Consider the following 17,336-nt stretch of genomic DNA (forward strand, 5'->3'; position numbering starts at 1 on the left):
TAAATCGGTTCGACGTTTCAAAAATAGCGCGAAATTCAAATCGACCGGTGACGATTGGGACACCCTGTACAGTGCCTAGTGCCTTTTCATTGTCATTAATCACTTTGTGTACACTTAATCGTCCGATTGAATCTCGATCGCGTAGATCGTATCGGATGTAATCTACGCGTGTTTACCATCTACCGATTAATCGTCACTACCCCTGCGATCTTATCTTCATTTTTACCACGTTCGATAAAATTAAGTTTTTCCTAAAGAGTCTTCCCACCGTACGGTCTGCAAATCGTAATCACGTGTATTCGCGGCCGATTGCCGCGTAAATTCGACCACCGGTTTAAAAATTCCCGAACGAGTGCAAAGTTTAAATAGCAGCTGAAACATTACCGCCTGGAATCGCTAGCCTATTTGTTACGCCATAACAGTATACGCTCATTGTAATCCACAGTGTATAATTTCCCCGGATCGAATTTCCTTTCCGGCCACAAGAACGCGTTCGCCGCGGAAGAAGGAGGCGAAGCATTTTTTTTGAAACCAGAAACGAATCACGTCCTCCGAAGGACGCGCGAGAGGCGACGGGATAGAGCGCGACGACACTCGATACTCCTCGTCTCGTAAGTATGCGTCGGAGAGTTATTGCGCAATCGAGGATCCGATAGAAACCGTGCCCCCATCCAAGGTGATACGTCGTATATACGTCCCGATAAGGCATTCAAGTTCATTAAGCATCATTCAAGAGAAGGTGCGCGTTCTATGGAACGCGGCACGAGCGCGAAGTATGCGCAGTTTCCACGCCGCGCAAGGACGCTGCAATCTGGACAACATAATAACGTTACATAGGCCCCGTATTTACGAGGGCTCAACTCCACGACGTGAAAACTGCACTGAATCTCGCGTTCATCGTTCCCCCTACCTCCACACGGTTGACTGAAATCGAACATAAAGATGCATCGGGCTTGGTATACGAGTCGTTAATGAAAATGTATGGGACCGATTAAAAAACACGCACGCGCGATTTTGCATCCCCGCGACGCGAGCCGACGACCGCCACGGTCCTCCCTTTTAATCGGGAGTTCTTAATCCAGTTTATCCTATGGTTCTTAATTATTGCCACCAGCTTCACCACAAACGGGCCTTCCTTACACCCGTGGGTTGTTTCTTTTTTTCTAACGATCGCGGCGCATCCACGCCTTGTAATTACTTTAATAGCGCCGCGATATAGTTTAAACCCGGCTCAGTCACCGGGTCCCCCGGGTTGTAAATTTTATTATTTACCGTGTGCTTTAAAATGCCTTAATATCGGTAATCGGGTGTTCGCAATCGGTAATTTGATGGCGAGTGTTCGCATCCTTATCGGCGGGGCTCACGGAACGTCAACGCGCACGATCAGCATCGGTGCGACGCCGGAGGAATACTATCGTTAGCATTCATTACGAGACGTAACTACAAATTACTCAATATACTCTCGTCAGCCGGCGAGTTCGCACGCGAGACTTTCGAATCGCTTAATGAACGTACTTATCGAACAAATTGGGAAAAAATCGACACCGAGGTGTTAACCGAACGTGTTTAATCGCATCGTTGACTCACTTCCGATAGATAATCGGAAGAAAATGGCCAGGTTAATCGCGCACGCGATAACGAAGCCCGAGTGTATCGTATACTACTTAACGCGGTTGAAAAATCGCGTTAACATTGATAATAGTTTTACATTGTAACGCAATCTGCTCGATGAGTTCTCTCACGCGATATCGCCGGCATTAGCGTTAACGCGCGTGGCCCAATAACATCGCGAATCGAGTAACGACGTAAACGGTGACCTTAAAAACACGTTCCCTCCGTTTCAGCGAAATCATTTTCAGCGCTGTTAATGGAAAACTATTGCCACTCGAGTCGTTTACGTTTCAACGGAAGTCTGATTACGTTAGGCGACAGGTTGCGAAGAATGCGGCCAGTTATCGCGTATCTGGCTTAAGCTCGATTCACACCGCGAAACGATTGCTGAATTCTCCATTTCTCGGAGCGAATATACTGGATCGACGCTAACTACTTGGTACGTTTTCTAAAATCAACGCCACGCTCGTAGAAACGATCGTTGTTATCGTTTCGAATGTACGACGTTTTTTTTATCTCGACGCGTAGAATCGTTTAAAATCAAACGACGAACGATAACGAGCGATTCGCTCGACGCACGAAGATCCGAGCACGGAACACAATCATCGTCCCTCGTTTCGCGAGCGCGAGCGTAGACGCGCGCGCGCGCGCGCCAACGAGACGAGTTTTCGTCGTCGTTTGCAATTTGCCACGACGCGATTAAAACGAGTCTCGCGATCGAATGCACGCGCGATGTGAATCGGCCCTTACTCGCCGTCGCGCGTATTTAGACCGATCCTCGGCCGGTATATTTTTTCCGTAATCAATTGCGTACGTGCATCCACACGAAGTATCAATTCATAGGTATGTTCGTGCAGGTCCCCGATAGAGACCCTCCTCTATCGGACCGGTTCGCTCGAGGTGGATCGCGACAACGAGCGTGGAAGGGAGACCGAAGGGGGTTCAAGGGGAGTAGGAACGAGCAGACGGGGAGGGTTCGAGAAAATGCACACGTGTTTGATGAAGAGGGCTGATTTAATCGGGGAAGCACCTTTATTTTAATCACCGCCACTTTACCCGCCCGTTGATTTTATGACTATTTATGTAGATTACGCTGTCCGCGGACGGGCGACGCGGTATCCATGTCGCGGTGTGTTGTACAGCGTGAAACAGCGGCGCGCGTCCCTGCACCGTGATCCCGCGAACGGTCTTACGGTGCACCGTAAGCGATACTGAAAATCAGTGCCCGGTCGAGAGGTTTCGGCGCCCGAGGGCAGCCACCAAACTGCCGTCACGACCGCTTTACGCGCACCACTTACGCCAGTTTACGCGAAACTTTATCTCCGAATGGGTGGAAATAATAAAGCCGGAATGGATGTTTTAGCAAAGGTGGAACGTTCTCATGATCCCGGTGCTCTGCGCTCCGTGGTAAAGGGTCGCCCCGGGCCAGCTTCCTTGTCGCCCCTCGAATCGGACGGTGCTTTTTTACGATAAACCGACGTTGCATCGTCGGTGGTGCCGGCGACTGCACCGACTGCACCGACTGCACCGACTGCACCGACTGCACCGGCGACGGCGCCGGTGGAGGGGTTCGGTAGAGGCCAGCCATCCGAGCTTCTATTTTATTTGATTCGTCTGTAATGTTCGTCCGTAATCACGGTACGATGCTGACGATAAGGCGATCTTTACGAGTGCCCCGTTCACTGACGAGCTGAAAATTCACCGAAAAAGAAAACGCTCGACCGTACAGAAATGGAAAAGTCTCGGTGGAAGCGGCCCATTCGCGCAAATAAGCTACTATTTCTATCGTTCGCTTTCGCGCGCGAATGGCGGACTCGGGACGTGGAAGCGTTTTTCCATAAATTAAGGCGCCGAGATGAGATACGAATTTTAACATCGTCCGGTCCTTAGTTTATCCCGCGGGATTTCGTTTACCATTTATTGGCAATTAGGAATTTCCTCGGTCATTAACCGAACTGCGTAAGTTTACGATAACAAGACGAACTCGAACTAACGCTCCAATTATTAAAATGAAGCTAATAGTTCAATTTCCTGCGAACTTGGGGGAATCTTTGATACAGCACTGCACGTATAATGCCGTTGCACGCGTATAAAGCCGGGTACGCACGTGGGCGGGACAGGTTGTGCATGTGTTCATTACCGGCGATGCGTTGCCATCATTAATATCGAGAACGATGCCTTATACAGAGATCTCGTGCTCGCGACAGATACCCTCTTCTTACCTTGGATACACATCTTGAACGCGAATTTCAATCGCGATCGGTTCAATTAACACGGTCCACGCGGTCCAGGTCACCGCCATCCCTACGATTTATCCGTCATTGTCGCGCGCTACTCGGATTTCAATTTTTTAAACAACGAAGGTGAATACTTTCGAAGATTTATCCTCGTGTTTCCGTATGTCATCGATTTGTGCGCGTGATCGACCGCGTCGTTCTAAAATCGATCCACCAAGGGATAAACGATGGTTGAAATCGAACAAATTTTTAATTTCTCTTTAATTTAAATTTTTAATATCGAAAGAGAAAAGGAGCTTCAAAATTCTGGGTTCGAAACACGTCGTTTACGCGTTAACGTTAGCATTGTCTGGTATATATTTTAAGAGAAACATTTTTGCAACAAGTGTGGCGAATGTTTCACATCCGTTGCAATTTGGTCCAAGATAAAAGGATTTAAATACTTAAACGACGAATAATCGTGTCGAAATGCACAGGTGCCGTTAATATTCCTCGTTCAGCGTTGTTGAACGATTTTAATTTTTGTACTCTTTCCTATCGATCATTTAAGTATTCGTAACTGTTATAATGTGTGTTGATACTTGGAGTAAAAAATATGTTAACACGACAAATGGGTAAACAAACGAGATAATTAAGATAAACGAAATACGTAAATAACCGAGGTGACACGACGAGTCACACTTTAACTATGTTTCTGAATAGGATAATGACTTCAACCGCTTATCTAAACTTCGCCGCTTGTTATCTTTACGGACGATGCATTCTTTATTTTTCTAGCGGCGGCATGTAATGACTCGTAAAAAGCTTCGTTTATCTGCAGCTGTATGCATGTACCGCCAGGAAAATTATCTAGCAATAAACTATCCGTGACTTTGGTTCTTTTGACGAACGCAATTAGCTTTTCAAACGGTACATGGAATTAATCGGTTACATATTCGTACGATACACGTGTTTCGAAAAGACGTAACTTCTTCGGAATTAAAGTGCAAGTTGCTATTATTATACAAGAAAAATATACTCTTACGGTTCTTAAGTTCCGACGATCGATGAATTATTAGAAGAAGATTATTTACATTTTCGTAAACATTTCTTTTCGCGTCTTACTGTCTCCAATGTATCTAATTTGAGATGTTGTTTTAATTTCATGGCTTTACGATCTACTTACTTAAATTGTGCTATGACCCAAAAACCTATATCTCAACGGCCTCGTGATATTTAGCGCTTAAACTATTTTCTGTAAGTCGATACTGGAAAGGTTTCGCGAACAATATTTGGGTCGCTATTCGAGCGAAACTCTTAAAAGCTTTAGAATTTCTACAATCTTATTTTACTCGAGCGATATTTGGGATAAAAATACTATGTCACAGTATCTACAAACCAGTGTGGCCAGATTTCATTCCCTAAATCGTTGATTGAAAGGAGTAAGAGAAGGTATCGCTAGAGTGTGATTCTTCGTTGATCAAATTGAAAGAAATATAAAATGAATATTTTAATCTAGTGCAAAAAAGTTTCGTTCTACATTTTCCATTAAATTTTTTCCACGAAGAATTGTTCTCTGCTCGCCATTTTGCGCAACATTCCATACATCGTTCTCTGATCAAAGAAATCTAAATGTTTCTACGGTTTCCGTATCATCCATTATCGCTATTTGTCGATGCGAAAGTTGCGCGGGCTACCTGTTCGTTGCGCATGCGCAGTCGACGAATTTTCATCGCGTATTATCTCGAAAACGGTGCTCCGTATAAAAAGTTTCGTCCGACGCTATTTTTGATTAAATTTTTTCCATCGAGAATCGTTCTCTACTCGCCATCTTGCGCGACATTCCGTAAATCATCCTCCACCGTTAGAGGGAGCTACAGTTTCGGGTGGGTTCCGCATCGTCCGTTATCGGTGATCGTCGGCGTGAAAGTTTCGCGGACCACCGGTCCATTACGCAGGCGCGCTGTCTTCTTACGGCGGACATCGGTGGACTCGTGTAGGTCACGGCGCGCAGACGTTGCACGCGTTCGTAATTCTGCCTATGCAGAAGAAGAGCTCGGTGCAGCGGTAGGACAGGTCCGGCGAGTGCTCCGGGGGGAAAGTATCGTTGCATTTTGATCGCGGAAGATCGTTACTCCCGATCGAGGCTCGCTCGCCGCTACGGACATATGTATGTACACGTGCATGCACGTGCATAGGCGTGTATATACGCACGTACCCTACGTACGTCGGCTCAAAGTTAATCTGGATTAACCGGTCTTGAATTTTCTGTGCGGGAGAGGGGGCGATGCGCGATGTGGAACGGCGAAGCAACAGTAGGGGAAGCGAGGGGATGGTGGTGGGGCGGCGGGTGAAGGGGGAGGGGGTGGGAGGAAGAGTGGACAAAAATCGAGATCAAAGAATTATGCCCTCTGGAGAGGCGCACCGGTTGCAGCGCCTCGTGCGCAACACTCGTGCTGGCCAAGCATGCCCGGGTGGAAGTGGAAGCGTATTGTGTGTAGTATCCACGAACGGATTGTGTATGGGTTTCTTGTTTAGCTGGCGGAAGAAGGGGTCCGTGGATACGTAACGATTGTATTTGTTTCGTCTTATTCAGTGAAGCATGAATGGCTCGAGATTCAACCTTGGAAGTTAGATGCTTCCTTGCGTCACGGGCATTGTTAATGATCCTGTTCCTCGCGTTTGACTTTTCGTTGAAATTACGCGCTGATCAATTTCAGGAAGCCGATCAATTTCTCGAGAAACTCTCGCGTCGATGGTCGTTCGCGGGAATGTTTTCGTCTTCTTCCACGAATCTTTGGGTTTCGTGGAACGGTTCGAGCACGATGTAACGCACAAAGACGGTTTCACGTTTCGCGTTGTACGTTCGATAATAGTTCGGTGTTGTTACTCGCTGTACATTGTTAATCGACGATTCGACGATTTAAAGAAATTAATTGCCGACAAGTGGGGACAAAATTCGTATTTGAGGTTATCACAACGTTTGTAATTTGTTCAGTTTCTAGGAAAATATTTCATCCAATATTTTACGAATAAGGAAAGATTCTTGTTCTCGGAGTTCGGTAAAGAAGCGTTATCTCGAATAAGGAAGAAACGCGTTTGATTCTAAGTACGGGTAATACGAAGGCCGATGTGGAACGGTGCGTTTGAGAAACACCTCGGCGATCGATAAATAAAACGCGCGGCGAAATTGATGTATCGTTCTCCCATAGGTATTGCCGGATGAAATATAGCACGGCCGGCTGATAAGTTGGAGAACGAATAGCCAGGAAGGGAAAAGTGACAGTTGTTTTTCGGAAGTCTTTTCACGGACGCCGGTGATAACGGTTCTTGCGGGCACACGATGCCGTAACGAACCAGTTGCACTGTCGGGTTCGTTTAATTGGTTCGATTAGAATTCGTTCGTGTGCGTGGACTTTGCTTTACGCAGTTAGCTGCCGCTACGGTTCTGCATGTTAACAACACAATTAAGAACGCGTCGGCTTGGTCCCGGCGAGCAGGTTAGATACACCGAACACTGTGCGCGTTCGAGTGTACTTCAATCAGCGTGGTAGAATTAAACGTTTGCGTTGGACGTTAAGCGCGTAATACGTATCACGACAATTAGGTCGGGGTGCTGCAAATTACAATTAAGGCGTGACACTTTACACGCCGCATAAATTTTACTCGAAGCAGATACCGATGCGATTTTAATAAAGAGCTCCGCTTAAACGGTTACAGCATTGTGAAGGAATTGGCCGGGACTTATTTCAATTAGTTATGGAGCGCGGAAAAATGCACCCGCGCGTGTTTACATCTGTTTGCTCGCGCTCGCTGGCGGAATTTAATTATCTCACTTGCTTCTTTTATCCACCGCGATTTAATAAATGCCTACCGAGGGAAAATAAGTTACGGATTCTGTGTTCATTGATCAAGCGGTTATAGCGGTTTTCACGAGCGCGAGTCACACATGCTGCCGCCGTTAACAAGCCCCGGGTATTCGCGTTAATTTAACCGATTTAATTAGAATTCGTTCGCCTGCACGTTACACTGTCAACGGTTATGGGCGCAAACAACAGTAGCTGGAAACAAATCTCATTTGGATCGTGCTTCCTGCGAATATGTAAAAATGGATCAAGGTTCCTTGATAGTTCTATTTGTGTTAGTTTAATTTTGTCAAGAATCTGCGAAAAATAATATTTGTTCTATGATAAGTCGTGCGCGATCAAATATTTTCACACGGGGTTTTATTTTCGAGAAAATCAATTTTTTTAAGCTTGTTCGGTACTAGATTAAAGATCGTGGAATACTATGAAATTCGATGATAAATATTTAAGATTAAATAATCTTTTTGCTCTTAATCTGATATTTCGTTAAGCGAGTAATTTTTTTGGCGACAAGACCATTGAAAACGGAACAAATCTACGTTCGGTGTGAACACTGAATTTTATTATCGACGTTTCGATCGTATCTCTTCGGGATACATTTGGTTTCTAATAATATTTTATTGTCCTGTAATTTATTCATTTATTAAATTAGGCTAAATTAGTGAGAAACGTTTAAGCTGAGCCAACGACAAAAAGAGCGGAACTGAACGTTTCGGTAAATTTAATTGGATCGATTAGAATTCGTTCGCGTGCGTCAAGTTCGCCGAGCGTTTATTTTCGTTCGGTCGCTTTGAGGATCATCCTTTAATTTGCCGCCAATGATACTAAACTCGGGAAGAACGTCCGGTCGCATTTTACCCTGGAAGGTACGTTGCATCCTTCCTCATATCTATCCTTCTTGCGTCGAGGCTCTTTGACTTGTGAGCAGCGTCGATGTATAGTATCATCAAACAGTGTATAGGCGGATCGCTAAACGTTCGTTTCGAGCCGGCTGTGATTAAACGCGAGTAGCGAGAACGAAAATTACGTAGCCAGTCGTGACTACAAGACACGTCGTTTTATTCTCTGTTCTGTTTCTTTTCCCGTTTATCGCTCTTTGCTTCTTATGTCTCTGTGCAGTTCTTCCAAACAAAATCAATTTTACGGGATGGTTGATATGCTCTGCGTGTACGAGCAAAAAGGCAGACATGCAGGAGATTTTAGAAGAAAATGACAGAAGATTTACTACTTTCAAGTAAAGTAAAGTTTAATCATATTTATCTATCATTCTTACATACGTTCAATGCACCATATTTTATAACAATTCCTATGCACAAAACGCTCGTTACTAAGATTTATTGTCGTCGAATTAATTTTTACAAATTAATAAATCTGATAATACGAAAGAGTTAAGAATAAAATTTGGTAACCAAATGTAATTTGGATCTCTTCTGTAAATTACAAAAATAATATCGGTCGTAGAAATGAAACGCAATTGTTGCAAAATTGCCAAAGAAAAGAAAAAGTTAGGTTAAAGAGAAAATGTCAAACAATGGCCAGTTATTGAATAATGGTTCTGCAACTTGGCTATCATAAATAATGTTAAATCGATTCAATGCATATATTACCGCCCAGGGGGGCTCGTACAAAACCTTGTATGTATGTCGGTGAATTATAAAAGAAATAAATTTCAATAGTAATTTTGTCGAGGGAGAAATTGCGTGGTTAGACGATCCTGGCCCAGAAATCGATAGTATATGGATCGTTGAACGCGAGATGTCGTCATCGATTTGTGAGCTCTCACTGAACGCGTCGTAGCGTGTCGATTGGCACAAAGTAATAACTTTCGTTCGAAAAAATATAATTTTGTAAGTAGATACGTGATACCAACCGTTGTTTGATCTTATTCGCCTTTACGAATTAAAGTTCGTAAAAATTGTTAACAGTGATTAAGTTATGTTTAATATTTCGCTCGTAAGTCAACGTTTTAACTCGAAGAATTAAGGTTATAAAATATGGTACATTTGCGTCGAAATTTTTTACCAGAAGTACAATAGGTTAGTGTATGTCAATTTACCGAGACAAATACTGTGCGAGTTTAAGAGCGGTATATATATATACGTCAGTGTTTTAAGCAAATAGACAGTGGTCATAGTTAATTTAATAAGAACGCAATAATTTTTAATTTGTTCCGGTATTGATAAATTCGTGTTTCGAATGCAGAACGAAGCGAGATTTAGCTTCGCAATATTTATTTCTAATTGGATTACGGTAACGCTTATTTCGAACACTACGTTCGAGCGTCCTTCGAATGTCACGCTAGTAGTCTCTTTTCGAACCGTCTCGAGTCGGTAATTTATCTGTTCTGTTGTCGATAAGCCGTGTCGAGAATCGATTGCTTTATCGACCTTCGACAGGACGTCTTCATTCTTTCTCAGTCATTGAAATGTAATTGACATGGACGAGTTGCTCGTAACACAGTGCTCGACATCTATCAGTATTCATACAGCTTATTCGATTCTGCAGCACGAAGTGACGTTTGTGTATTCGATTACAGCGAGTCTTCCTTCGGACTTGAGAAAATGATCCTATCTCGCCCTCGCAAGACGTAAATAATTAATAAGTGGAATGCGAGTGTCGTTCGATGGAATATTCTAGAGACGAAGGGTGCCGCGAACGACGCGATTCGTATTAATTATTCATGACGCTACAAGTTCGAAATGAAACTATAATCGGTTATTCATGCGTCACTCGACCAAATCGGATAGTGGATTCTCTCAAACGCGTGTGTAATTTGTGAACGGAAGTGCCATTTGTGACTTCGAGACGCAGGAAACGCACGAGCTGATAATGGCGGACGTACATGCTGGAAGCAAGATGTCCTGCATAGAGAATGGTGTCTTATCGAAACACAGGTACGAATGTATTTATTTAAAACTATACATTTTTCAAGTTTGTCGTTTCTAGTAAATTTGACTATAAAATTTTCTAATATTTATGAGAATAAACTTTCATATATATTTTCCTAAAGTATAATATTATATAAGTACAAAGATCAGGTATTAGAAATATTTGCGTGAATATATTGGATTTGAATTTACTTTTACGAAGATGACTATTACTTTAACGAAAAGCTATATATTGCATTTCATGCATACGATGTGATGCATTTCATGTCGTCATCTACAGAGTGGATTACATAAAGGTAACTTAAAGATAGAGAAACAAATTCTTTTTTGATATTTTTGTGCGAGGTTGTTTTTATCGAATGTATTATCTATGAGCAAGGATATAAATGTTGTATGGAAATTTAAACGATAATAAGGTTAGATATAAATGAGGTTATAGATTTAAGTTGATAATAGTGTATAGAATATGTGAGGTTAAGCGAGTGGTACGATTGGGAGTCGAAAATTGCGAGAAGTAGGGCGTACACGTGTAAAATGGTTCCCCAGTAATCGAAATTTTTTAAATCGATATATCTTGCTAAAGTAAATATGTGTTTAAACCTTTTCTTTATATTTTTCACGATAGACGAAGTATACTTGTAAATACTTTTAAACGATTTATAAGAAAATTTATAAATTTACACTGGATAGTAATAATTCGATCACCTTGTTCGCGTATGCGTGCAGTCTTAGTTGATCAAACGTCGAAGGATTTTCGTGGAAACGTGTCTATTATACTGCGTTCAGCGGTACGTGTACCCTTCGTGGAACACAATGGGGTTAAAGAACCTCTGATACGGCGTCAATTGATTAGCAATGGAGAACTACGCGGTAGCGTGGGTCGACAGGTTCTCCTTTTTGAATTTGCAATCCTACGATCGTCTGCGTATGGACATGTCCGCTTGTCTGCTGCGTCCAGACTGCGCGAATAAGTGATAGGAAAGTCTCGCCTGTCATCTGCACGGTATCACGGTGCACCGACGTTCGCGGACAAATTTATTGCATTTCTATGTACAGTGGACGATTAATTCAATGGTTTATGAAACTGCTTCTTAACCACAGATAGGGTACATTTAGTAGGTGAGAAGAGGGTCGTGTTTTTGAAAAGATGTTACATTTCAAATTTGGTTTTAATTTTGAAAATATACATTTCAAATTTGGTTTTAATTTTTAGAATATACATTTCAAATTTGGTTTTAATTTAAAAAATATAGATTTTAAATTTGGTTTTAATTTTAAAAATATACATTTTAAATTTGGTTTTAATTTTAATTGCGTTGACTGTCTTCTTATCGAAACCTTGTGTTTTTTAACGGAACGTTAAATTTGTAAATAACAAATCTACGAAAAAAAAGAAATAATTGTAATATAAAATAATTACATACACGCACAAGGAAGAATTATTATCTTATAAAATAAATCGATAGATACAAATTTCTCTATAGTAATACCGACGTCTTTGACAGAATATTAACCGATTAAAATTATAAACAAACATTTATCAGCATCAGTAACAATTTTTATTAGTAAACTTATCCATTTCGATAAAGTTCATACATGTTTCTACGCGTCTCGTTTTACATAAATTTCTTAAATATATTTCCCAAATAAATATTCCACACGAATTTTCTACAATTCTAATAGTTCGTACATATTTTCACGTGTCTCGTTTAACATAAATTTCTAAAATATATTTCCTCGATTATATTCCACGCGAACTTTCTCTAATTCTAATTATCGTTAAATCGACCTTTGACAACCTTAACCGATTTCTTCAAGTGGTTGGAAACTCGTACATTTCCACCCGTTTGAAAAATCCCGCTTTCAATGTCAGTCGCATTGGAGCAACGCTCGGCGTCTCGTCTTCGACTCGAGCGAAAGGGACGAGAGTCGCGTCGTGTAAAACGCCACGTACGAACGTGCAATAAGGTTGCTGCGAAGAGACGCAGGTGATTACTTTCCAATCGTGACGGCCACGATCCGCTTTACGAGGTGGCATAAAAGTGGAGCTACGGCTATTAACATAAACTGGAGGGCGTCTCGCGACTGGCAGCTTGGAAGCTCGGCTTGTCTATGAACTACTGCGAATCATGTCACACCTACCCACTTATTCGTTCGTGTATTTTTATCACCGCGACGTCGACACACATTGGTAATCCCGTTTTAAAACTGCCGAGTTCGGTGAACCTCGATGCTCTTAGAAGACGTTCGAATCCCATTCATTGATAAATTATTCACCACATTTTCTCGATCTCGGCCGTGTTCTACGCAATTTCAACCAATTGAAATTTCTTCGCTTCCGCCGACGAACCGGTACAAGTGAATTAATAATTTATCGTTAAATCGTGCTCGATTACACCCGATCCTTCGAATTATCCTTTTTTCCCTTTCAATTATGCGTAGAAGTTGTCTCACTCGCGAGGAAATCTCGTTTCCGTGAAATTAATTTCACTTCGAAGACGAGGTTCGCGGTAGGTTTCTTTTTACTACGTCGTTCTTAAAATTGATTCGAAGCTTTTATTTTAGATATTTGAAATTAACTTTGCTGTACGGGGGTGCCGCGTTTGTATCGAAGCAGTACGTCCCGTGTCTGAAAGAATTTCGTGTCGGTAAACGTATTGTGAAATTTTGTACGATGTTAGCTAACGATGTTCCATTTACATGTTTTTCGGCGTAGAATCTCCAAAGTGCACTTTCACGTTGCTCTTTTCGATCCCTATTATTTTATCAAAGCACTTGTGCGACAGAAATGTGTTGGGATTCTCTAAGGATTCTGCGTACAGTCTGATCGACCTTTGGTGGCTGCACAATTCTATCGATAAAGAATAGCTTCAATGAGTTGGAATCACAGTCAAGAATAGCGTCAATAGTAAATATCGACGATTGATTGTACTTACGTAAACGAAAGTTAAAAATTAGAGTTTTGCAAATTTTTCGATTTTAATAATCGTTTAAACGATATTTCCACGAATTTCCTTAAAATTAAACACCGAAGAATACCGAAGCGAAAATTTTCGATGCGCAGAAATGTGTTAATGATACAACCGTGTTATTTAGAATCCCCTCGGGCTGGTATCGGTTTATAACCAATGACAATCTTTAAAGGTGTTAAGACAGTTTAAGTGAATACTTTATGAATTACAAAGATAACTGGTTGTCGCGTTATAAGTGGCGTGTTCGAACCCCATTGAAATTCTCTACATTCTATCGTCACGAGGAACTTGAATGTGTTAACGACGCACAGTATGATTTACCTGCTCCAATGATTATAGGGCAACCTGGCTGAGGACTGATTCCCTTGTTCGCGTAAAAATCAAGAGTCCCCGTGTCGATAGGCGTCCCATAAAAGCCACCATCCGTGTGAAGGATAACGACAGCTTCTGCATCGGTTGGTCTAATGTGACACGTTGAGGGATAAAATAAGGGAAGCGCCGGATCTAAACCTGTGGCGAACGATCACTATTTTTACGATTCTTCGCTGGTTTGCACTTAAAGTGTATTACAAGTTAACACACACCACGTGTCGGTAACATAAAAATAAAGATACGCATCTCTTGTTTCGCGAAACCAGCTACAGTCTCTCCTATAAGAACGTGTTGGCGTTCGAATAGAGATCGGTAGAGAGTATCTTCGAAAGTTGACACCCACTAAAGTGGAGATCGTGATAATCGAAAGTTATACGATCATCTCGAATACAGGTTGGCTAAGTTTCTTTCAAATTCGTTTCTATCGTTGTCGAGAACGAATCTTTCCGAGATGAGAAACACAAAACAGTTTGAGATGGTAGTCTTGTATATTCTCCCAAAAGGGCCAAAAATGTGTTTTGCAAGTGCTGCAAAATACTTGCACAGGTCACCACAGTTTGTTAAGAAGTTAATCTAAATGTGTACGATCCTCTCGAATACAGGTTGGCTAAGTTTCTTTCAAATTCGTTTCTATCGTTGTCGAGAACGAATCTTTCCGAGATGAGAAACGTAAGACGGTTTGAGATGGTAGTCGTGTATATTTACCCAAAAGGGCCAAAAATGTGTTTTGCAAGTGCTGCAAAATACTTGCACAGGTCACCACAGTTTGTTAAGAAGTTAATCTAAATGTGTACGATCTTCTCGAATATAGGTTGGCTAAGTTTCTTTCAAATTCGTTCCTATCGTTGTCGAGAACGAATCTTTCCGAGATGAGAAACGTAAGACGGTTTGAGATGGTAGTCGTGTATATTCTCCCAAAAGGGCCAAAAATGTGTTTTGCAAGTGCTGCAAAATACTTTCACAGGTCACCACAGTTTGTTAAGAAGTTAATCTAAATGTGTACGATCCTCTCGAATACAGGTTGGCTAAGTTTCTTTCAAATTCGTTTCTATCGTTGTCGAGAACGAATCTTTCCGAGATGAGAAACGTAAGACGGTTTGAGATGGTAGTCCTGTATATTTACTCAAAAGGACCAAAAATGGGTTTTGCAAGTGCTGCAAAATACTTGCACAGGTCACTATAGTTTGTTAAGAAGTGGATAGATAGGTACAAAGAAACGAAAAGTGTCTAACAAATGTGGTTTAAAAGAACTATCGCTACTGGAGAAAATAAAGCAATTCTCGAACTTTTTGTTAAAAATTCAACAATTTCGTTGCGTAAATGTTAAAACTGTATCGAAAGAAACAATTTTGCGACATGGATAATAAAAAGTATTAACACGTTCTCTAAATACTATAGTGTTCAATATGTTTTATCGAACGACAAAACTTATCGAACAACCCAGTACTTCTTTATATTAGGTTGTTTGGAAAATTTATCGAACAACCTAGTACTTCTTTATATTAGGTTGTTCGAAAATTTATCGAACAACCTAGTATTTCTTTATATTAGGTTGTTCCAAAATGAAGAATACATAATTTAATAAAATGTGTATGCACTCTAAAAAAATCGTGTTTCATTTTCACTAAAAGAAACGAAATGACTTTCCAAACAACCCAATAGTTCGATACCGTCTCTATTTCTCGAGAGATACTTTTTCTTAATGCAATTATTTGAAAACTTACCCGTGATCCGTTCGAGATGGACACTCAAGAACCTTCCGATAAAACCAGCGATGTGAGCACCCAACGAATGCCCAATTATGTGTAACGTGTTCAGATTGATCTTCTCAGAGAGTTTCTCCAAACATTTTGCAATTGCCTTTCCTATAGTAGGAACTTGACTGGCGACGTAAATGTAGTTGAGGTCAATCGCTATTTTGCTCCAATCGACTAGGAGAACGTTAACGTCTCTATTTTCTAAATACGCTGTAAACGTAAAAATCAGCCGTCAAATACATTTTTAATTTATCTTTGTACTCTGTGCAAAATGTTTTCACTTTCTATAATAGAAAATTAACATTGCACGCGACACCATTGGTAATCACATACAAGGTGTATCGTCAAGAACAAATCATCTCAATATTCTGAGGCTTGCACGAATATAAATAATAGTTTTCGAATAGGTGTACCGTAATATTTTTACTCTCAAAATTGATTACTCTACCAAGTCACTCTGTACATTAATTACAATATTACAATTACAAACTCCAACTCTCGATTTTTATACTCTATACAGTATTGAAAACTCCTTTTAACGGAATTAACTCTTCAGAGAACCAAAACTTTCTCAAATCATACATTATTTGTTCTTGAGGACTTTCGCACAGGTACAAACGTATATGCTCGTAGTTATTACTCAGCTATGCCGAATGATTCACGCATAAACTCCTTAAAAGTTCTCTCGATAAATTTTCTTACTCCTACAGTACCTTTAACTATTATCTGAACATTTTCAGAGTCTGTATTCTCCAGATATCCATGTACGTAAAGAACAGAGTCTTTGTGCACGATATCCTTCATAAGGATCCTTGGATTCGGTATCGTGCTCTCGGTGAACGTTGGATAAGTACTGTTTCTAAAGTTTGTATTAAAAATATTTAGGTTAGATATACGGTGCTCGCAAATGTCGATAAAAAATGTGCAGTTATCTGTTTGTAATTTTCAGTTACGCGTAATCGAACATCGTTAAGGAGATCTTCCAGAAATGTTCAAAATTTTTAATTAAATTGTGAAAGTGACTAGTCAGTTTACAATGGGGTTGTATCGGTATACTTATGCGATTTTTTTACATAACAGTCTCGAAACAGTTTTCAGAGAAACGAACGAGTAAAATATTAAACAACGAAACATAAAATAATAGATTTTACGAACCTCTTAAAAACCTTCAAACGAAGTTTCTCAATGGTACCCGGAACATTGTCTACTTCACCTGCACAATAAAGAACGCTATAACTTTTCTACTTCTGATAACAAGAACAGAAATGATAATAAGAATATAAAAGAAATTCAAAATTACACGTACATACACCCGCGTAGACAATATTTTGAATACAGAATAAAATTATGCACAGACAAGTACACAACTTTGACATTGTTAATGTCAATCGGAGACAAATAAATATATGCGCACTACGATTCCAGTGAGTTTCAGGTTAACGTATCTATGGTTTGTTCGGAGTATTCTTACGTTATGAAATATATTGCAAAATGTTTGGAATTTATACAAACCACCCACCCCACGAAACAGTCGCGTAACGAGGACATAACGAACAATAATATTATCCCGATGTAATGCAAATGTCCGACAGACAGAATTATCCTAATATTTTTGTATCGCATGACATGCGATCAGGCAATAATACCATAACGG

The 17,336-nt window shown here is 40.8% G+C and overlaps 1 protein-coding gene across 1 annotated transcript; it reads right to left on the reverse strand.

The window, feature by feature from the left end:
* Window positions 1-13,137: 13,137 nt before the first annotated feature.
* On the reverse strand, window positions 13,138-17,058 carry LOC143153664 (phospholipase A1). The gene is made up of 7 exons (XM_076325084.1): window positions 16,989-17,058; window positions 16,838-16,895; window positions 16,396-16,541; window positions 15,650-15,892; window positions 13,875-14,063; window positions 13,282-13,432; window positions 13,138-13,210 (listed from the first exon to the last, which is right to left on the reverse strand). The coding sequence occupies exons 1-7, from the start codon at window positions 17,056-17,058 to the stop codon at window positions 13,138-13,140; spliced, it is 930 nt and encodes a 309-aa protein (XP_076181199.1).
* Between the last annotated feature and the right edge of the window lie 278 nt (window positions 17,059-17,336).

The sequence above is a fragment of the Ptiloglossa arizonensis genome, chromosome 13 (assembly GCF_051014685.1).
Source record: "Ptiloglossa arizonensis isolate GNS036 chromosome 13, iyPtiAriz1_principal, whole genome shotgun sequence".
Lineage (NCBI taxonomy): Eukaryota > Metazoa > Arthropoda > Insecta > Hymenoptera > Colletidae > Ptiloglossa > Ptiloglossa arizonensis.

Bases quoted from the DNA above. Each gene is read 5' to 3' on its own strand.
- LOC143153664 (XM_076325084.1), bottom strand. From the start codon at position 17,058: ATGTCAAAGTTGTGTACTTGTCTGTGCATAATTTTATTCTGTATTCAA. The intron at 16,542-16,837 runs GTTCGTAAAATC...TACAAACTTTAG, and splicing joins CGTTTGAAGGTTTTTAAGAG to AAACAGTACTTATCCAACGT. The intron at 14,064-15,649 runs GTAAGTTTTCAA...CGTTCGCCACAG, and splicing joins CCATCTCGAACGGATCACGG to GTTTAGATCCGGCGCTTCCC.